At 53.5% G+C, this 23,169-nt stretch overlaps 1 protein-coding gene across 1 annotated transcript in view; it reads left to right on the forward strand.

The window, feature by feature from the left end:
* Positions 1-23,169, forward strand: part of LOC144780825 (mitogen-activated protein kinase 14A-like) — a 142,218-nt gene that overhangs the window by 77,623 nt on the left and 41,426 nt on the right. Inside the window, exon 4 of the mRNA XM_078659328.1 lies at positions 9,049-9,160. Within this exon, the coding sequence (XP_078515454.1) occupies positions 9,049-9,160 (112 nt within the window). The remainder of the gene's footprint in view (positions 1-9,048; positions 9,161-23,169) is intronic.

Genomic DNA, 23,169 nt, shown 5'->3' on the forward strand with positions numbered 1-23,169 from the left:
GAAGGGTGGATCAAGGGCAGCAAAATATCCACCTTTGAGGGACTCATCGACCTCATTGCGTATGAACATTTGTCCCTGAATTGCTTTGTGGAACTCCGACAGCACCTCCTGGACAGCAAGTTGGCTGACCCACGGAAACTGGCCGTCGAGGCCGATCGCTGGGTGAGCACCAGAGTACCCCAGGGGCCCGGGGCAGACTCTGGCCGCAATGAACAGGGATCTTCCCGCCAGAGGGGAGGGGCAAGTCAGAATAGACAGAGGGGATCCCAGGTAGGGTCCCCGCGCAGCCCCCCCAGAAACCAGCCTGGCACCTCGCCTCCCACAGCGCGCGCAGGGTTCCCCCAGCTAAGCCAGGGCCCCGGGTCAGCCAAGCCTGCTACCATTGCCAGCAACCAGGGCACTATGCCAATGACCCCCGCTGCCCTTTGTTCAAAAAGCCTGCCACTGCAGGGCCCCCAGTGCGCCACATCACCTCAGTAGCCCTAGAAGAGGATGGGGAGGAAGAGTTTGAGGGAGCGAACCCCGCAGCGATGATGTTAGTCTCCCTGGGTGATAGGGAGATGGTCCCAGGAGCCCCCCTACCCGACAACACCGAGAAATACCGACAGCAGGTGACTGTCAATGGCCACCACATAGGGGCGCTCCGAGACACTGGGGCCAGTATCACCGCCGTCAAACGGCACCTAGTCACCGAAGCCCAGATTGTTCCCCACATCTCCTGCAGGGTGATCGCAGCCGATAACTCCGTCCGCACCTGCCGGATAGCTCAAGTCCCGTTCGAATGGGGGGGCGTCTCCGGAGAGTTACGAGTGGCGGTCCGCTCAGACATGCCCGTGGACTGCCTGCTCGGCAACGATCTAGAGAGCTCCCCATGGCAGCGGGTTGAGAAAAGGACCCACTTGGAGATGGTGGGCCTGCCCGAGTGGGCCTGTGTGAGCACCCGGTCGATGACCGCCCGAAGGACCACCCCCGAAGGGGCGACCGTAGAGGCGGCACCGGCTACCCCCGAGGACCCCGAGGTCCCTGAATCCCCTGAGACCCCTGAGCTATTCCCCGGGGAGAGCTTCCCCCCGACGCAGGGCCCCTCGGCCCCGACGGCGAACCGACCCCGAGCTTGGACGATCTTCCTGAGCTGGGCCAGTGGCGGCAGGAAGGAGGACCGTCCCGAGAAGAATTCTGCCCAGAACAGACCTCCTGTCCATCCTTTGTTGGGCCGCGGCAGCAGGCCGCCACCCAGGCCGCCGGTGACCAGTCCGGCTCCCACTTTGTCTATTGGGAAAACGGCCTCTTGTATAGCGAACAAAAGTCCGCCGAGCTAGGGTCAGGCCGAGTGCTGGTGGTACCCCTACGCTTCCGCGGCTTTCTCCTGAACTTGGACCACGATGTGCCCCTGGCGGGACACTTAGGTCAAGACAAAACATATCACCGCCTAGTCACCCAGTTTTACTGCCCGGGCATGCGCTCTGATGTGGAGGCCCACTGTAAGTCCTGCCCCACGTGTCAGTCCAGCGGAAAGAGCGGGGGGAAGCGCAAGGCCCCCCTCCAACCCTTCCCCGTGGTCAGTACCCCCTTTGAAAGGGTGGGAATCGACATCGTGGGCCCCCTCGACCCCCGGACCTCCTTGGGGCACCGCTTTATCCTTGTCTTGGTGGACCATGCCACCCGATACCCCGAAGCCATTCCCCTCCGAACGGTGACCGCCCCCGTAGTGGGGCGGGCCCTTATGGCCATCTTCTCCCGGGTGGGATTCCCCCGAGAAGTCGTCAGCGACCGAGGGACCAACTTCATCTCCAAATACATGAAGTCCCTGTGGCAACAATGTGGGGTGACGTACAAATTTACCACCCCATATCACCCCCAGGGTAACGGTCTGGTGGAGCGATTCAACCGGACCCTCAAGGGAATGATCATGGGTCTCGAAGAGCCCCTGAGGCGTAAGTGGGACGTCCTACTTCCCTGTCTCCTCTTCGCATACCGCGAAGTCCCCCAGAAGTCCCTGGGGTTCAGCCCCTTCGAGCTCCTCTACGGGCACCCCGTCAGGGGACCCCTCACCCTGGTCAAGGAAGGGTGGGAGACGGCGGCCCCAGAGCCCCCTCCCGATGTGTTTCGATACATTCTGGCCCTCCGGAACCAGACGAGGAAGTTCAGAGAACTGGCCGAGACCAAACACGATACCAGTCAAGAAGAAATGAAACGGTGGTATGACCAGAATGCCACTCTGGTCGAGTTTCAACCCGGACAGCAGGTCTGGGTGATGGCCCCCGTGGAGCCCTGTGCCCTGCAAGACAAGTGGACAGGGCCCTTCAAGGTGGTAGAGCGCAAGAGTCAGGTGACCTACCTCATCGATGTAGAGTCCCCCAGGAACCCCTTGCGGGTCCTTCATGTGAACCACCTCAAGCCCCACTTCGCCTGGTCCGAGTTGAGCTTGCTCCTCGCCACGGACGACGGGGAAGAGGAAGAAACGGAGCCTCTCCCCGATCTCCTGTGTACCAGAGAGAAAGACGGCTCCGTAGAGGGAGTGAGTCTCTCCTCCTCCCTCTCTCCCGAGCAGCGCGAGGACTGTCGCCAGCTGTTGGGACAGTTCTCGGACCTCTTCTCCCTCACCCCCGGCGTCACCAACTGGTGCGTCCACGACGTGGACACCGGGGACAGCCCCCCGGTACGGCACAGAGCCTACCGCGTCCCTGACCGAGTCCGGGCCTGTATCAAGGCCGAGGTATCAAAGATGCTAGTTCTCGGGGTGGTCGAGGCCTCTGACAGCCCATGGGCTAGCCCTGTGGTCCTGGTTCCGAAGGCAGCCGCCCCCGGTGCTGTTCCCGAGCTGAGGTTTTGAGTTGACTACCGCGGGCTCAACGCAGTCACCAGAACCGATGCGCATCCCATCCCCCGAGCAGACGAGCTTATCGATCGCCTCGGGTCTGCTCGCTTCCTTAGCACGTTCGACCTGACCAGTGGATACTGGCAGATCGCCCTCACCGAGGGAGCCAAGGAAAGATCCGCGTTTTCCACCCCGGATGGTCACTACCATTTCCGGGTGATGCCCTTCGGGATGAAGAACGCCCCCGCCACCTTCCAGAGACTGGTTAACCAGGTACTGGCGGGGTTGGAGGAGTTCAGCGCTGCGTATCTGGACGATATAGCAGTGTACAGTTCCCACTGGCCCGAGCACCTCCAGCACCTCTGGGCGGTGCTGACGGCCCTGAGAAGGGCCGGTCTCACCATTAAGGCGAGCAAGTGCCAGATCGGACAGGGGTCCGTAGTCTACCTCGGGCACCAGGTCGGAAGCGGCCTCGTAGCCCCCCTCCAGCCCAAGATCGATGCCATCGTGGCCTGGGAGGCCCCCACGACCCAGACGGAAGTGCGGGCGTTTCTAGGGCTAACGGGGTACTACCGACGGTTCATCAAGGGGTACGGCAGCAGCGTAGCCCCCTTACGGAGTTAACCTCCAAAAACCAGCCGAAGAAAGTCAGCTGGACCTCTGCCTGCCAAGAGGCGTTCGAAACTCTAAAAGACGCCATGTGCACTGCCCCCATCCTACAGGCCCCCGACTACTCACGAGAGTTTGTAGTCCAGACGGACGCATCCGAGCATGGCATCGGAGCAGTCCTGTCCCTGGTGAACGAGGGCGGCCTAGACCAACCAGTGGCATTCATTAGCCGAAGGCTACTCCCTCGAGAACAAAGGTGGAGCACCATCGAGCGGGAGGCCTTCGCGGTGGTTTGGGCCCTGAAGAAGCTGAGGCCCTATCTGTTCGGTACTCACTTCCGGGTCCAGACCGACCACCGACCTCTCCGGTGGCTAATGCAGATGAGAGGGGAGAATCCCAAATTGCTGCGCTGGTCCATCTCCCTCCAGGGGATGGACTTCACTGTTGAGCACCGGCCTGGCTCTGACCACGCCAACGCAGACGGCCTGTCCCGATTCTTCCGCCTCAGCGAAGAGAACCCCCAAGAGGATGGGTAGTTCTCCCCGCCTTCAGCTGGGGGGGACGCGTGTTGGACCCGGCCTCGTGGCGTGGTTCATCTCTGTCCCTCCACACCCTGTGAGCGTAAGCCTGTACCCCGAGTCCCCTGCGCAGCCTCCCCGTTAGGGTATCCTGCACCCCGAGCCTGGTCGTCCTACTCCAGTTAAGCCTAGATCCCCCTAGAACCTCGACCAGGCCTGACTTTCCCGCTCCACGTCCGACTCCGAGCCCCTAAACCGTGCATGCCCCACAAGGCCCGGACGCCGTCTTCCCTTCCCGACATCCCTGTCTCCCTGGGCCTAGCGTGACCCCGGCCCCCGCGAAACCCAGACTCCAAAGGCGCGCCAGTCCCGGATAGGGGGTAAAAGGGCTCCCCGAGTGAGATAAGCCGGGGAGTTTCTATGGCACCTCCGGCCTCACCTGAGAGTCTGGTATCTGTCACACCTTTGGCCCTCCCCTGTGGGCCAGTTTCGATCACCCCTCTGACCTCCCCGAGGGCTGGCTCCAGACCCGCTGGGCGTCTGGGAATTCCCGGACCCATCTTTCCAAGGGATCAAAGAGCCTGCCGCCAGACCTCGCCAATGACCAGCCCCCCGGGCAGGAGACCTCTGCCTGCGAGGGTCCGGAGATCAAAGAGCAAAAGGACTATAACTGGGCCCGCCCGACAACTAGCGGGCAGTTGTATCTTGGACCTGAAGCCTGCTGATCTGATCGCGGCTGACCCTAAGAAGACTCATCCTGAACCTCTGAGCCCTGCTGACGCTGTCGCGGCTCAAGCTGAACTTGTAACCATTGGAGCCCTGCTGACGCTGTCGCGGCTCAAGCTGAACCTGTAACCATCAGAGCCCTGCTGACGCTGTCGCGGCTCAAGCTGAACGTGTAACCATCGGAGCCCTGCTGACGCTGTCGCGGCTCACGCTGAACGTGTAACCATTGGAGCCCTGCTGACGCTGTCGCGGCTCGAGCTGAACTCGTATCCATCAGAGCCCTGCTGACGCTGTCACGGCTCGACCTCTAAGACCCCCCGAGCCCTGCTGACGCTGTCGCGGCTCAGGCTTGAGCCTGCAACCCTCCGAGCCCTGCTGACGCTGTCGCGGCTCCTCACGGACTTCTCCGGATCGAGCCCTGCTGACCTCGTCGCGGCTTGAGGAGTACTCTGGTCCGGCTGGACCATCGAGACCATCATCACGCCCAAGCCGACTCGACGGAGGTATGGCAGCCAGTACGACCATCATCCCGTATCCCCCAGCTCGAGGATTGATAGCTGTGCGTAGGGTACGCCTCGTACTGACCCAGAAACTAAAAGACTGTCCCGCTTCCCCCTTCCTGAATCCTCCAGGACTTTATGGTCCCTCGACCACCGTGTATATAAGAGTGCTTCCTTCGTCTATTACTTATATAAAGAACTTGTTATTAGAATCCAACGGTGTGGTGTCTGTTCATAGTGTGGTGTGAGTTCCGTGTGTACGATCCTAGACCCGAAGTCCTCCCCGGTGAGGACCTCACAATCAAGACTCGGCAAGTTCTGGGGAAGAGGTGGGTCTTGGGGGTGTCGGGGTGAGCACAACCTGGCCCTCTGAGACGTCCCCTTCTAACAGTGAGCATCTGTGTAAGTAAAGTGAGTAAGCACTCGCTGTGTGTAGTTAAAGGGAGTGAGCACTCGCTGTGTGTATGTAGAGAGAGTGAGCACTCGCTGTGTGTAGGAAGAGTCCTAGAGAGCACTCGCTGTGTGTAGGAAGAGGGAGAGAGCACTTGTGTAGGTAAAGTGAGTAAGCACTCGCTGTGTGTAGTTAAAGGGAGTGAGCACTCGCTGTGTGCAGGTACAGGGAGTGAGCATTTGTGTAGGTAAAGTGAGTAAGCACTCGCTGTGTGTAGTTAAAGGGAGTCAGCACTCGCTATGTGTACGAAGAGTCCTACTGAGCACTCGCTGTGTGTAGGAAGAGGGAGTGATCACTCACCATGTGTAGGAAGAGGGAGTGAACACTTGTGTAGGTAAAGGGAGTGAACACTCGCTGTGTGTAGTTAGAGGGAGTGAGCACTCGCTGTGTGTAGGAAGAGGGAGTTAGCACCAGCTGTGTGTGGGTAGAGGGAGTGCGCACTAGCTGTGTGAAGGAAGAGAGAGTGAGTACCAGCTGTGTGTAGAAAGCGGGAGTGAGCACTCGATGTCTGTAGGAAGAGGGAGAGAGCACTCGCTGTGTGTAGGTAGAGGGAGTGAGCACTCGCTGTGTGTAGGAAGAGGGAGTGAGCACTCGTGTAGGTAGAGGGAGTGAGCACTCGCTGTGTGTAGGTAGAGGGAGTGAGCACTCTCTGTGTGTAGGAAGAGGGAGTGAGTAGCAGCTGTGTGTGGGTAGAGGGAGTGAGCACTCGATGTGTGTAGGAAGAGGGAGTGAGTACCAGCTGTGTGTAGGTAGAGGGAGTGAGCACTCACTGTGTGTAGGAAGAGGGAGTGAATACCAGCTGTGTGTAGGTAGAGGGAGTAAGCACTCGCTGTATGTATGTAGAGGGAGTGAGCACTCGCTGTGTGTAGGTAGAGGGAGTGAGCACTCTCTGTGTGTAGGAAGAGGGAGTGAGTAGCAGCTGTGTGTGGGTAGAGGGAGTGAGCACTCGATGTGTGTAGGAAGAGGGAGTGAGTACTAGCTGTGTGTGGCTAGAGGGAGTGAGCACTCACTGTGTGTAGGAAGAGGGAGTGAATACCAGCTGTGTGTAGGTAGAGGGAGTAAGCACTCGCTGTATGTATGTAGAGGGAGTGAGCAGTCGCTGTGTGTAGGAAGAGTGAGTGAGCAGTCGCTGTGTGTAGGAAGTGTGAGTGAGCACTCGCTGTGTGTAGGAAGAGGGAGTGAGTGCCAGCTGTGTGTAGGAAGAGGGAGTGATCACTCGCTGTGTGTAGGAAGAGGGAGTGAGCACTCGCTGTGTGTATGTAGAGGGAGTGAGCACTCGCTGTGTGTAGGAAGAGGGGGAGAGCACTCACTGTGTGTAGGAAGAGGGCGTGAGCACCAGCTGTGTGTAGGTAGAGGGAGTGAGCGCTAGCTGTGTGTAGGAAGAGGGAGTGAGCATTAGCTGTGTGTAGGAAGAGGGAGTGAGCACCAGCTGTGTGTAGGAAGAGGGAGTGAGCACTAGCTGTGTGAAGGAAGAGAGAGTGAGTACCAGCTGTGTGTCGGTAGAGGGAGTGAGCACTCGCTGTGTGTAGGAAGAGGGAGAGAGCATTAGCTGTGTGTAGGTAGAGGGAGTGAGCACTCGCTGTGTGTAGGTAGAGGGAGTGAGCACTCTCTGTGTGTAGGAAGAGGGCGTGAGCACTAGCTGTGTGTAGGTAGAGGGAGTGAGCACTCGCAGTGTGTAGGAAGAGGGAGAGAGCACTCCCTGTGTGTAGGTAGAGAGAGTGAGCACTCGCTGTGTGCAGGAAGAGGGAGAGAGCACTCGCTGTGTGTAGGTAGAGGGAGTGAGTGCTCGCTGTGTGTAGGAAGAGGGAGAGAGCACTCCCTGTGTGTAGGTAGAGAGAGTGAGCACCAGCTGTGTGTAGGTAGAGGGAGTGAGCGCTAGCTGTGTGTAGGTAGAGGGAGTGAGCACTCGCTGTGTGTAGGAAGAGGGAGAGAGCACTCCCTGTGTGTAGGTAGAGAGAGTGAGCACTCGCTGTGTGCAGGAAGAGGGAGAGAGCACTCGCTGTGTGTAGGAAGTGGGAGTGAGCACTCGCTGTGTGTAGGAAGAGGGAGTGAGCACTCTCTGTGAGTAGGAAGGGGGAGTGAGCACTCGCTGTGTGTCGGAAGAGGGAATGAACACTCGCTGTGTGTAGGAAGAGGGAGTGAGCACTAGCTGTGTGAAGGAAGAGAGAGTGAGTACCAGCTGTGTGTAGGTAAAGGGAGTGAACACTCGCTGTGTGCAGGAAGAGGGAGAGAGCACTCGCTGTGTGTAGGTAGAGGGAGTGAGCACTCGCTGTGTGTAGGTAGAGGGAGTGAGCACTCTCTGTGTGTAGGAAGAGGGCGTGAGCACTAGCTGTGTGTAGGTAGAGGGAGTGAGCACTCTCTGTGAGTAGGAAGGGTGAGTGAGTACCAGCTGTGTGTAGGAAGAGGGAGTGAGCACTCGCTGTGTGTAGGAAGAGGGAGTGAGCACTCGCTGTGTGTAGAAAGAGGGCGTGAACACTCGCTGTGTGTAGGAAGAGGGCGTGAGCACTCGCTGTGTGTAGGAAGAGGGAGTGAGCACTCACTGTGTGTAGGAAGAGGGCGTGAGCACTCGCTGTGTGTAGGAAGAGGGCGTGAGCACTCGCTGTGTGTAGGAAGAGGGCGGGAGCACTCGCTGTGTGAAGGAAGAGAGAGTGAGTACCAGCTGTGTGTAGGTAGAGGGAGTGAGCACTCACTGTGTGTAGGAAGAGGGAGTGAGCACTAGATGTGTGAAGGAAGAGAGAGTGAGTACCAGCTGTGTGTAGGTAGAGGGAGTGAGCACTCACTGTGTGTAGGTAGAGGGAGTGAGCACTCGCTGTGTGTAGGAAGAGGGAGTGAGCACTCGCTGTGTGTAGGAAGAGGGAGTGAGCACTCTCTGTGAGTAGGAAGGGGGAGTGAGCACTCGCTGTGTGTCGGAAGAGGGAATGAACACTCGCTGTGTGTAGGAAGAGGGAGTGAGCACTCGCTGTGTGTAGGAAGAGGGAGTGAGTACCAGTTGTGTGTAGATAGAGGCACTCAGTTGTGCTGGTATGCTGGTAGTGGCGAGGTGTGGTGCAGCGGCCAGGGCAGCTGATTTCGGAGCACAGGGCTCACGGTTCAATCCCCGGCTCCCGCTCCAGCTCAGCTCAGCACCATGTGACTCTGGGCAATATCTCACTTAACCTGTTTACCGCGGCGCAAATTCTGCCTTGGTGCGGACGTTCCATTAGGTGGGTGGGGCTGCATCGGCCAACGGTCATGCGCAGCACCATGGAGATAGTGCTCGCATCGGCGAGCACGGAACGGGTTAATTTCCACAATGGCCCCCAGTGCCTTGAGACCCGTAAGGTTGAGTAGTTTGCGCTTTACAAATACGGATTCAATATTTGTTTATTCATGCGATGTACTCTGAATGTTTCTCCCCCCTCAACCCCCCTCTTCTCTCGGTTGCAGTTATCTGGTGATGCCTTTCATGGCGCGCGACCTGTCGCAGGTGATGAAGGTGCAAAGACTCACTCACAGCGCAGTCGTCTACTTCCTGTTCCAGCTCCTGCGAGGACTGCAGGTGAGTTTACCCATCTTGAAGGCGGTGCACGCTCCTGTTGTGCGTGAAGCAGTGCGTGAACTGTCAGCATAGGGATTTGCACCTGTGGAGGGGGAGGGGGTATTTACCTAAGACGTGCAACCAGTGCATAGCCACTTACAGTTCAAGGTTCTCGTCACGTGCTTCTGAGATCACAGTTGGAGAACAGCCAATGGCTGATCCTGCACCAGTTTGAGGATCACTCATTGAGCGTGACTCTCACACATCTGAACACTGTCTCCCTCGTAAACCGCCTCATAGAGCAGGATTCACAGAACTAACTTAAGACAAAATCCTAAACTTACTACTTTTGGTATTCACAGAAGTCAGGATTTTGTTTTAAGTTTGACTTAAGAGAAACTTAAGACAGATTTAAGTTAGGGTTTTGTCTTAAGTCTGTCTTAAGTCTGTCCTAAGACAAATTTAAGACAAAATCCTAACTTCTGTGAATACCAAAAGTAGTAAGTTTAGGATTTTGTCTTAAGTTAGTTCTGTGAATCGGCCCCAGTGTTTTACATTTTAATTGACTTGCATCTGTGTATCATCAAAACATTATGTTGAAAGACAACCCTAAAATGCCAAACCTGTTTACCAGTGTCCCCTGTGCCTGGCCTGTGCATGGAATTGGCTGTGGGGTCCCTTAGGTTCCACTTCCGGTTGGTTTTCCAGTGTTGAGTTTTACACTGAGAGTGTTTATGTAGGGGGGTGGGGAGTGCAGTCGAACAGCAGGACGGATGTGCTCTGAGTATCACAGACCAGGCGCTCTCTGGATGAGGTGAAGAGCCTTACCTTCCAGGCCTTATCCCCCCAGGCTGCTAATCACCTGAAAACCCCTCTTCTAAGTGAGAAGCCAGAAAAACAAAAGGCTGAAACGTGAATCTGATTTTTAAATGTTTCCGATAGTTTCAGCCTTGATTGGCACCGGGGTGTGTATCCGTCAGGCAGTGGGAGCTCTGTGCCTCTGACGGATATTAAGGACCGATTCTCCTGCTGTGGGAGGCAGCACCGCCTAAGTTTATGATAAAAGATGCATATTTCATAAATGTATTTGACATTCACCTCAAATGATGAATACTGTTAAGTTACAGATGCTGGGCCCGATTCACAGAATGAACTTAAGACTCAATCCTAAACTTACTACTATTTTGCTATTCACAGAATGAACTTACTACTTTGGGGATTCAGAGTGAACTTACTACTTTCGGTATTCACAGAGTAGATTTAAGACTACTAACTTTACGTCCGCACTCGGGCCGGAAATTCCGGCCCGGAGGCAGAGTTTCCGGCCCAGAGGCGGAGCTTACGGCTTGCGAGCGGAGCTTGCGGCCCGGAGGCGGAGCTTGCGGCTTGGAGGCGGAGCTTCCGGCTCGGAGGTGGGGGATGTAGCCATGGCTGAAATCTTCACCTCTGGGCCGCAAGCTCCGCCTCCAGACCGCAAGCTCTGCCCCCAAGCCGGAAACTCCGCCTCCGGGCCGGAATTTCCGGCCCGAGTGCGGACGTAAAGTTAGTAGTCTTAAATCTATTCTGTGAATACCGAAAGTAGTAAGTTCATTCTGTGAATCCCGAAAGTAGTAAGTGCATTCTGTGAATACCAAATAGTAGTAAGTTTAGGATTTAGTCTTAAATTCATTCTGTGAATCGGGCCCATGGTGTCCTCCTTAGGCCTGGGTAAAGTATGTGGAGTAATAACCTAAAAAACTCTGCTGCGCTCTGTGGATTTCCGCAGGTGGCGGATTGCATTACATCACGCCGTCCGCACTCATTTTTAGCACCAGGCGTTTGTCCTGCGATGTAAAATCAGTACGAACGGCACAGCGCAAGAGCGCTGCTTCTCTCTGCCGCTCAAGTAGATATTGTACTCGAATGGTAGTTTCCTCAACACGAACGGAAGGTTTCTCAACACAAACGGTAGCGACCATCCTCGACTGCCCAAATCTTGTCTAGAGGTGGTCTGGAGTAAGATTTTCCTTGCTCGCGCTCACCAACTTACCATTGGCGAGCGCGAGCAAGGAAAACGTTTTGCTTTCGTAACTCCGCCCACTATGAAGAGCGCGGATTGGGGAAAATTCCACAAATTCCGCAAGCAAAGCAGGATTTCACACCCAGGCCTAGTCTTGCTTGACAGCAGTTTGACCCACAGGAGTGTTGACTGCCTGTCAGGTCTGCTGGTGCGCGGACCTCAAATGCACCAAATCGGCATCCTTTATCATAAACGTGCGCGGTGTTGCCTCTGCGGTGGGAGGGCGAGTGTCCAGGGCTGTGGTAGTAAGACAGACCACCAGCCTGTGACCCTCTGGTCACCACGTTGCATTTCTCGCCCCCACCATGCACCTCCTCTCAGACAAACCAGTTTCCCGGCGCCTCATCACAGAGGCGAGGCGCATGCGGTGAATGTTTTACCAGGCAATGCCCAGTTTCTAAGGAACTATATCTAATCTAATCCCCTGCATTGTGGGCAGTAAGTTGTTTGCACTTGCTGGCACCGCACTGAGCTGTGCGCGTTGTGTTGGTGTCGTGGGTTCACAGCATGGTTGTTGCGCGTGTTTGACTGTGGCACCAGTGTGTGGAGGGCACCCGCCTCCTAGCCTGGTACCTGGCGGTCCACCTGGTACCAGGTGCGGTGCCAGTTTCCTGTTGATGTTTAAAATCAAGATGCTGAGTGTGTAAGATCTACAAATTGTAGACAGTATTTATTTTGTAACTGGAGCTCTCACCTGCATGAGCTCGAGCTGTTAATGTTTAATTTACCCCCTCCTCTGGGCCAGGTGTTGTCTGGCTCTTCAGAGGGGGATTGGCCGATCGTAGCTGGGAAGCTGGGGCAGGGCTACCCCATGAGGCGTCACCACAGGCCTCATGGGGTAGCCCTGATATGGTCAGGTATCTCCAAGACCCTGCCCATGACTTGTCATGAGCCCCCCAGGCCCTCCATCATCCCCCATTGCAAAGACAGCTGAGCACTGAGTCTGTGCCACCGAGGGCGGGGTCCCTGTGCCCACCGAGGGCCAGGACCCTGTGCCACTGAGGGCTGGGTCCCTGTGCCCACCAAGGGCGGGGTCCCTGTGCCACCGAGGGTGGGGTCCCTGTGCCACCGAGGGCGGGGTCCCTGTGCCACCGGAGGCGGGGTCCCTGTGCCCACTGAGGGCTGAGTCCCTGTGCCCACTGAGGGATGGGTCACTGTGCCCACTGAGGGATGGGTCACTGTGCCCACCGAGGGCTGGGTCACTGTGCCCACCGAGAGTAGGATCCCTGTGCCCACCGAGAGCCAGGACCCTGTGCCACCGAGGGCTGGCTCCCTATGCCCACCAAGGGCTGGGTCCCTATGCCCACCGAGGTCCAGGACCCTGTGCCACCGAGGGCTGGGTCCCTGTGCCCACTGAGGGCTGGGTTCCTGTGCTACTGAGGGCTGGGTCCCTGTGCCCACTGAGGGCTGGGTCCCTATGCCCATGAGGGCTGGGTCCTTGTGCCCACCGAGGGCTGGGTCCCTGTGTCACTGAGGGTTGGGTCCCTGTGTCCACCGAGTGCTGGGTCCTTGTGCCCACCGAGGACCAGGACCCCGTGCCCACCAAGGGCTGGGTCCCTGTGCCCACTGAGGGCTGGGTTTCTGTGCTACTGAGGGCTGGGTCCCTGTGCCCACTGAGGGCTGGGTCCCTATGCCCATGAGGGCTGGGTCCCTGTGCCCACCGAGGGCTGGGTCCCTGTGCCCACTGAGGGTGGGGTCACTGTGCCCCAGGGCACAAGTCCTAAATAAAGAAGTGGGGGGACGCTCACAGACAGGAAGTGACGTCACGACCGAAAGTGACGTCACAAAAGGCAAAAACCTAGAAGTGGGGGGACGCTCACAGACAGGAAGTGACGTCACGACCGGAAGTGACGTCACGAAAGGCAAAAACCTGTTAAAATAGGTATGTGTTTAATAGTTGGTGTAGCGCTTTTGCGCAGGGGGGACGGCGTCCATCCATTGGTTGCAACGGCGAACCTGGTAGGTGAATGGGCGTGGTGACCGGCGTGGTGTCCTGCAGCAGTCCGAGAAACTTCCGATTTCAGCCATCCACCTGCGCGCACCTATTTTGTAAGGGTCGACGCGGTTTTGATTGTAGATGGTGGAAGGCTTTTTGATTGAGCAGGGTGGACGGCTTCCACCCTGGAAAACCCTCGAAAATAAGTGGGGGGATGCCGTCCACCCGCGTGGTACCCCGACTCGTGCCCTGCTGTGCCCACCGAGGGCTGGGTCCTTTTGCCCACCGAGGGTTGGGTCTCAGTGCCAACCGAGGGCCAGGGCCTGTGCGTGCAGACTGAATGTGTGTGGACTTTAAATGGTTCAGTACATGAAGGTTCCAGTCCTAGACAGCCGTGTGCCTGCAATGGTACAGTACAAGTAAGACCCAGGGTCAGTGAACGTAGAATGCACCCCCTGGCGCCCCCTCCTCCTGCAGGGTCGCCCACTCTGGGGACCCCGTGACCCTCCCCCTGCAGAGGACTTCCAGGGTTAGCCCCTTGGGGCCACGGCTGCGCACTTTGCAAACCATGGACGCCCTTTAGTGAATGTTGATTCTGGAAAGGGTCACCCAATCCACCCTTGTAGGCTTGGGCAATGTTCAATACAAGGTAAAGTCGTCTACCAGGGATTTGTTTGACCACTATCATTCACATTACTTGTTGAAACCTTAATCAGTGAGATTGCCATACATGAACTATCTCGCAGGTGTACACAGAACAACACTTATGAATCTCTTGAAGCAAAAGTAACACCCGGAAGAGCCTATTTATATAGAAAATATATATTCTGTATTTAATTGCTGGATTGCAAATTCATTCAAGGGGATACATAAAATCTCGAGTCTAATGCAAAATGTCATGAAAGAATGAATAAATCAATTCAACAAAACAATTCATAACAGAACAACCACTCCTGTTAATCAGGTGAGAGCAGCTAAAAAGCGTGGATGGTTATAGCTCTGCCAGACATACATTTCTTAGGAGATGGTGTGACGGTCGACGTTTCGGTCTTTGTAGCTGTAGTCTCTAAGACCTTCATCAGGAAAAATGTTTTATTGCAAGAAAGGGCACCCCAGGGTTATTGGGTTGATCGGATCTACGGAGTTGTGAAGGAAGAATTGTCTCAAAATCTTTTCTTGACTTGGAACTGATCTCAACCAATGAGACCTCACTATCCGGACACCAGTTCCAGGATAGATTCCAGAAAAATGAAGGACGCGTCTTCAATGTACGCTTGTCCGAGACGCAACCAACCACCTCGGCCAAACACAATCCGTAGAGTGGAGCACTACGGATTGCGTCGACCGTCACACCATCTCCTAAGAAATGTATGTCTGGCAGAGCTATAACCATCCACGCTTTTTAGCTGCTCTCACCTGATTAACAGGAGTGGTTGTTCTGTTATGAATTGTTTTGTTGAATTGATTTATTCATTCTTTCGTGACATTTTGCATTAGACTCAAGATTTTATGTATCCCCTTGAATGAATTTGCAATCCAGCAATTAAATACAGAATATATATTTTCTATATAAATAGGCTCTTCCGTGTGTTACTTTTGCTTCAAGAGATTCATAAGTGTTCTTTAGTGAATGTAGCATGCACCCGCTGGCGCCCCCTTCTCCTGCAGGGGCGCCCACTCTGGGGACCCGTGACCCTCCCTCGGGGCCACGGCTGCTTTGGGTGGGAGGGGCTGGGGGGATGGGCAGGCATACATAAGCACATGTCTGCACAGGCCCCTGCTCTCTCCAGCCCTCCAGGGAGCACGAAGGTGTGCCAGGAATGCAAGTGGCATCTGAGAGGAAGAGAGGCCCTCGGGCACTGCTCACATACCACAGAGTCAGAGAGCCTGACATGCCACCACGGACTCGGCACACTGCGCCATACCTCCAGAGCCCCGGGTGGGAGCAGGGCGCTTTAAAAGCGCACCGGCGTGAGTGCCAGGGCGCCTTAAGGTACCTGTGTGCATTTTAAGCTGGTCACTGTTAGGCAAGGACACCTTATGGTGAAAGTGCACTTTATAAGCTCATCTGCATTAGTGCAAGGAATACCTCCTGGTTAAAGTGCACTTTATAAGCTCGTCTAGTGCAAGGAACCCCTAGAGGCAACTGTGCGCATTATAAGCTCATCAGCATTAGTGCAAGGACGCCTTAAGGTAATTGTGCGCATTATAAGCTCATCAGCATTAGTGCAAGGACACTCTAAGGTAACTGTGTGCATTATAAGCTCGTCAGCATTAGTGCAAGGACGCCTTAAGGTAATTGTGCGCATTATAAGCTCATCAGCATTAGTGCAAGGACGCCTTAAGGTAATTGTGCGCATTATAAGCTCATCAGCATTAGTGCAAGGACGCCTTAAGGTAATTGTGCGCATTATAAGCTCATCAGCATTAGTGCAAGGACACCTTAAGGTAATTGTGCGCATTACAAGCTCGTCAGCATTAGTGCAAGGACGCTCTAAGGTAACTGTGTGCATTATAAGCTCGTCAGCATTAGTGCAAGGACGCCTTAAGGTAATTGTGTGCATTACAAGCTCGTCAGCATTAGTGCAAGGATGCCTTAAGGTAACTGCGCACATTATAAGTTCATCAGCATCAGTGCAAGGACACCTTAAGGTAACTGCGCTCATTATAAGCTTGTCACCGTTAGTGCAAGGATGCCTTAAGGTAACTGTGTGCATTCTAAGTCCGTCAGCATTAGTGAAAGGATGCCCTAAGGTAACTGTGCTCATTATAAGCTCATTGCCGTTAGTGCAAGGGCGCATTAAGGTAACAGTGCGCATTATAAGTTCATAAGCATTAGTGCAAGGGCGCCTTAAGGTGACTGTGTGCCTTATAATCTCACCGGCATTAGTGCAAGGACACCTTAAGGTAACTGTGCGCATTATAAGCTCATCACCATTAGTGCAAGGACACCTTAATGTAACTGTGCGCATTATAAACTCGCCAGCTTTAGGGCAAGGACACCTTAAGGTAACTGTGCACATTATAAGCTCATCACCGTTAGTGCAAGGACGCCTTAAGGTAACAGTGCACATTATAAGCTCGTCAGCGTCAGTGCAAGGACACCTTAATGTAACTGTGCACATTATAAGCTCATCACCATTAGTGCAAGGATGCCTTAAGGTAACAGTGCGCATTATAAGCGCGTCAGCATTAGCGTTAGTGCAAGGATGCCTTAAGGTAACAGTGTGCATTATAAGCTCGTCAGCGTTAGTGCAAGGACACCTTAAGGTAACTGTGCGCATTATAAGCTCGTCACCTTTAGTGCAAGGATGCATTAAAGTAACAGTGCGCATTATAAGCTCATCACCGTCAGTGCAAGGACGCCTTAAAGTAACAGTGCGCATTATAAGCTCATCACCGTCAGTGCAAGGACGCCTTAAAGTAACAGTGCTCATTATAAGCCCATCAGCGTTAGTGCAAGGACGCCTTAAGGTAGCTGTGTGCATTATAAGCTCGTCAGCGTTAGTGCAAGGACGCCTTAAGGTAACAGTGCGCATTATAAGCTCGTCAGCGTTAGTGCAAGGACGCCTTAAGGTAACAGTGCGCATTATAAGCTCGTCAGCGTTAGTGTAAGGACGCCTTAAGGTAAATGTGCACATTATAAGGTCATCAGTTTTACTCCCAGAACACCGGATTGTAACAGTGCTCACCAGCCTCAGAGCTTGGACACTCCTGGTAACCTTATGGTTCATAAGCTCACCAGTTTTAGCACCAGGACACCGTATGGTAACCAAGCGCTTTATAAGCTCACCAGACTCGGAGCTTGGACACTCCCTGGTAACTGTACATCACATCATCCATCACCACCAACACTACACCCTTGATACAACACATTACACCATCCACCACCTCCAACACAGCACCCTAGATATAACACATCACACCATCCACCACCTCCAACACCACACAATAGATGCAACACATCACATCATCCATCACCACCAACACTACACTCTAGATACAACACATCACACCATCCACTACCTCCAACACAGCACCCTAGATACAACACATCATATCATTCACCACCTCCAGCACTACACCCTAGACACAACACATCACAGCATCCACCACCTCCAACACCACACCCTAGATACAACACATCACACCATCCAACACCACCAACACTACACCCTAGATACAACACATCGCACCATCCACCACCTCCAACACAGCACCCTAGATACAACACATAACACCATCCACCACCTGCAACACAGCACCCTAGATACAACACATCACACCCTCCACCACCTCCAACACTACACCCTAGATACAACACATCACAGCATCCACCACCTCCCGCACTACACCCTAGATACAACACATCAAACCATCCACCACCTCCAACACAGCACCCTAGATACAACACATCACACCATCCACCACCTGCAACACTACACCCCAGATACAACACATCACACCATCCACCACCTGCAACACAGCACCCTAGATACAACACATCACACCCTCCACCACCTCCAACACTACACCCTAGATACAACACATCACACCATCCACCACCTCCAACACTACACTCTGTACACAACACATCAAACCATCCACCACCTGCAACACAGCACCCTAGATACAACACATCACACCATCCACCACCTGCTACACTACACCCCCGATACAACACATCACACCATCCACCACCAGCAACACAGCACCCTAGATACAACACATCACACCATTCACCACTTGCAAAACAGCACCCTTGATACAACACATCACACCATCCACCACCTCCAACCCTGCATCCTAGATGCAACACATCACACCATCCACCACCTGCAACACAGCACCCTAGATACAACTCATCACACCATCTACCACCTGCAACCCAGCACCCTAGATACAACACATCACACCACCTCCAACCCTGCATCCTATATGCAACACATCACACCATCCACCACTTCCAACAATACACCCTAGATACAACACATCACACCATCCACCACCTCCAACACTGCACCCTAGATGCAACACATCACACCATCCACCAGCTGCAACACAGCACCCTAGATACAACACATCACACCATCCACCACCTCCAACCCTGCATCCTAGATGCAATACATCACACCATCCACCACCTGCAACACAGCACCCTAGATACAACACATCACACCATCCACCACCTGCAACTCAGCACCCTAGATACAACACATCACACAATTCACCACTTGCAACACAGCACCCTAGATACAACATATCACACCATCCACCACCTGCAACACAGCACCCTAGATACAACACATCACACCATCCACCACCTCCAACCCTGCATCCTAGATGCAACACATCACACCATCCACCGCCTGCAACACAGCACCCTAGATACAACACATCACATCATCCACCGCCTCCAACCCTGCATCCTAGATGCAACACATCACACCATCCACCACCTGCAACACAGCACCCTAGATACAACACATCACACCACCTCCAACCCTGCATCCTAGATGCAACACATCACACCATCCACCACCTGCAACACAGCACCCTAGATATAACACATCACACCATTCACCACCTGCAACACAGCACCCTAGATACAACACATCACACCATCCACCACCTCCAACCCTGCATCCTAGATACAACACATCACACCATTCACCACCTCCAACACCACACCCCGGATACAACACATCACACCATCCACCACCTGCAACACAGCACCCTAGATACATCACATCACACCATCCACCACCTCCAACCCTGTACCCTAGATACAACACATCACACCACCCACCACCTCCAACACAGCACCCTGGATACAACACATCACACCATCCACCACCTCCAACCCTGCATACTAGATGCAACACATCACACCATGCACCACCTCCAACACTGAACCCTAGATACAACACATCACACCATCCACCACCTGCAACACAGCCCCCTAGATACAACACATCACACCATCCACCACCTCCAACCCTGCATCCTAGATGCAACACATCACACCATCCACCACCTGCAACACAGCACCCTAGATACAACACATCACACCATCCACCACCTGCAACACAGCACCCTAGATACAACACATCACACCATTCACCACTTGCAAAACAGCACCCTAGATACAACACATCACACCATCCACCACCTCCAACCCTGCTTCCTAGATGCAACACATCACACCATCCACCACCTGCAACACAGCACCCTAGATACAACACATCACACCATTCACCACTTGCAACACATCACCCTAGATACAACACATCACACCATCCACCACCTGCAACTCAACACCCTAGATACAACACATCACACCATTCACCACTTGCAACCCTGCATCCTAGATACAACACATCACACCATTCACCACTTGCAACACAGCACCCTAGATACAACACATCACACCATCCACCACCTGCAACTCAACACCCTAGATAGAACACATCACACCATTCACCACTTGCAACCCTGCATCCTAGATGCAACACATCACACCATCCACCACCTGCAACACAGCACCCTAGATACAACACATCACACCATCTACCACCTGCAACCTAGCACCCTAGATACAACACATCACACCATCCACCACCTCCAACCCTGCATCCTAGATGCAACACATCACACCATCCACCACCTTCAACACAGCACCCTAGACACAACACATCACACCATCCACCACCTCCAACTCTACACCCTAGATACAACACATCACACCATTCACCACTTGCAACTCTGCATCCTAGATACAACACATCACACCATTCAACACAGCACCCTAGATGCAACACATCACACCATTCAACACAGCACCTAGTCTAGATATATAGAAACCACAGAATCCACCACCTTAAGCACCACACCTCAGATGGAAAATCTCACTCAATCCACCTCCTCCAATGCAACACCACAGACAGAACACATCACCCAATCCAGAACCTTCATCACAACACCATCCACCACCTGCAACACAGCCCCCTAGATACAACACATCACACCATCCACCACCTCCAACCCTGCATCCTAGATGCAACACATCACACCATCCACCACCTGCAACACAGCATCCTAGATACAACACATCACACCATCCACCACCTGCAACACAGCACCCTAGATACAACACATCACACCATTCACCACTTGCAAAACAGCACCCTAGATACAACACATCACACCATCCACCACCTCCAACCCTGCTTCCTAGATGCAACACATCACACCATCCACCACCTGCAACACAGCACCCTAGATACAACACATCACACCATTCACCACTTGCAACACATCACCCTAGATACAACACATCACACCATCCACCACCTGCAACTCAACACCCTAGATACAACACATCACACCATTCACCACTTGCAACCCTGCATCCTAGATACAACACATCACACCATTCACCACTTGCAACACAGCACCCTAGATACAACACATCACACCATCCACCACCTGCAACTCAACACCCTAGATAGAACACATCAAACCATTCACCACTTGCAACCCTGCATCCTAGATGCAACACATCACACCATCCACCACCTGCAACACAGCACCCTAGATACAACACATCACACCATCTACCACCTGCAACCTAGCACCCTAGATACAACACATCACACCATCCACCACCTCCAACCCTGCATCCTAGATGAAACACATCACACCATCCACCACCTTCAACACAGCACCCTAGACACAACACATCACACCATCCACCACCTCCAACTCTACACCCTAGATACAACACATCACACCATTCACCACTTGCAACCCTGCATCCTAGATACAACACATCACACCATTCAACACAGCACCCTAGATGCAACACATCACACCATTCAACACAGCACCTAGTCTAGATATATAGAAACCACAGAATCCACCACCTTAAGCACCACACCTCAGATGGAAAATCTCACTCAATCCACCTCCTCCAACGCAACACCACAGACAGAACACATCACCCAATCCAGAACCTTCATCACAACACCATCCACCACCTGCAACACAGCACCCTAGATACAACACATCACACCATCTACCACCTGCAACCTAGCACCCTAGATACAACACATCACACCATCCACCACCTCCAACCCTGCATCCTAGATACAACACATCACACCATCCACCACCTCCAACCCTGCATCCTAGATGCAACACATCACACCATCCACCGCCTGCAACACAGCACCCTAGATACAACACATCACATCATCCACCACCTCCAACCCTGCATCCTAGATGCAACACATCACACCATCCACCACCTGCAACACAGCACCCTAGATACAACACATCACACCACCTCCAACCCTGCATCCTAGATGCAACACATCACACCATCCACCACCTGCAACACAGCACCCTAGATATAACACATCACACCATTCACCACCTGCAACACAGCACCCTAGATACAACACATCACACCATCCACCACCTCCAACCCTGCATCCTAGATACAACACATCACACCATTCACCACCTCCAACACTACACCCCGGATAAAACACATCACACCATCCACCACCTGCAACACAGCACCCTAGATACAACACATCACACCATCCACCACCTCCAACCCTGTACCCTAGATACAACACATCACACCACCCACCACCTCCAACACAGCACCCTGGATACAACACATCACACCATCCACCACCTCCAACCCCGCATACTAGATGCAACACATCACACCATGCACCACCTCCAACACTGAACCCTAGATACAACACATCACACCATCCACCACCTGCAACACAGCCCCCTAGATACAACACATCACACCATCCACCACCTCCAACCCTGCATCCTAGATGCAACACATCACACCATCCACCACCTGCAACACAGCACCCTAGATACAACACATCACACCATCCACCACCTGCAACACAGCACCCTAGATACAACACATCACACCATTCACCACTTGCAAAACAGCACCCTAGATACAACACATCACACCATCCACCACCTCCAACCCTGCTTCCTAGATGCACCACATCACACCATCCACCACCTGCAACACAGCACCCTAGATACAACACATCACACCATTCACCACTTGCAACACATCACCCTAGATACAACACATCACACCATCCACCACCTGCAACTCAACACCCTAGATACAACACATCACACCATTCACCACTTGCAACCCTGCATCCTAGATACAACACATCACACCATTCACCACCTGCAACACATCACACCATCTACCACCTGCAACACAGCACCCTAGATACAACACATCACACCATTCACCACTTGCAACACAGCACCCTAGATACAACACATCACACCATCCACCACCTCCAACCCTGCGTACTAGATGCAACACATCACACCATCCACCACCTGCAACACAGCACCCTAGATACAAAACATCACACCATTCACCACTTGCAACACAGCACCCTAGATACAACACATCACACCATCCACCACCTGCAACTCAACACCCTAGATAGAACACATCACACCATTCACCACTTGCAACCCTGCATCCTAGATGCAACACATCACACCATCCACCACCTGCAACACAGCACCCTAGATACAACACATCACACCATCTACCACCTGCAACCTAGCACCCTAGATACAACACATCACACCATCCACCACCTCCAACCCTGCATCCTAGATGCAACACATCACACCATCCACCACCTTCAACACAGCACCCTAGACACAACACATCACACCATCCACCACCTGCAACTCTACACCCTAGATACAACACATCACACCATTCACCACTTGCAACCCTGCATCCTAGATACAACACATCACACCATTCAACACAGCACCCTAGATGCAACACATCACACCATTCAACACAGCACCTAGTCTAGATATATAGAAACCACAGAATCCACCACCTTAAGCACCACACCTCAGATGGAAAATCTCACTCAATCCACCTCCTCCAACGCAACACCACAGACAGAACACATCACCCAATCCAGAACCTTCATCACA

Source organism: Lissotriton helveticus, chromosome 9, assembly GCF_964261635.1.
Source record: "Lissotriton helveticus chromosome 9, aLisHel1.1, whole genome shotgun sequence".
Lineage (NCBI taxonomy): Eukaryota > Metazoa > Chordata > Amphibia > Caudata > Salamandridae > Lissotriton > Lissotriton helveticus.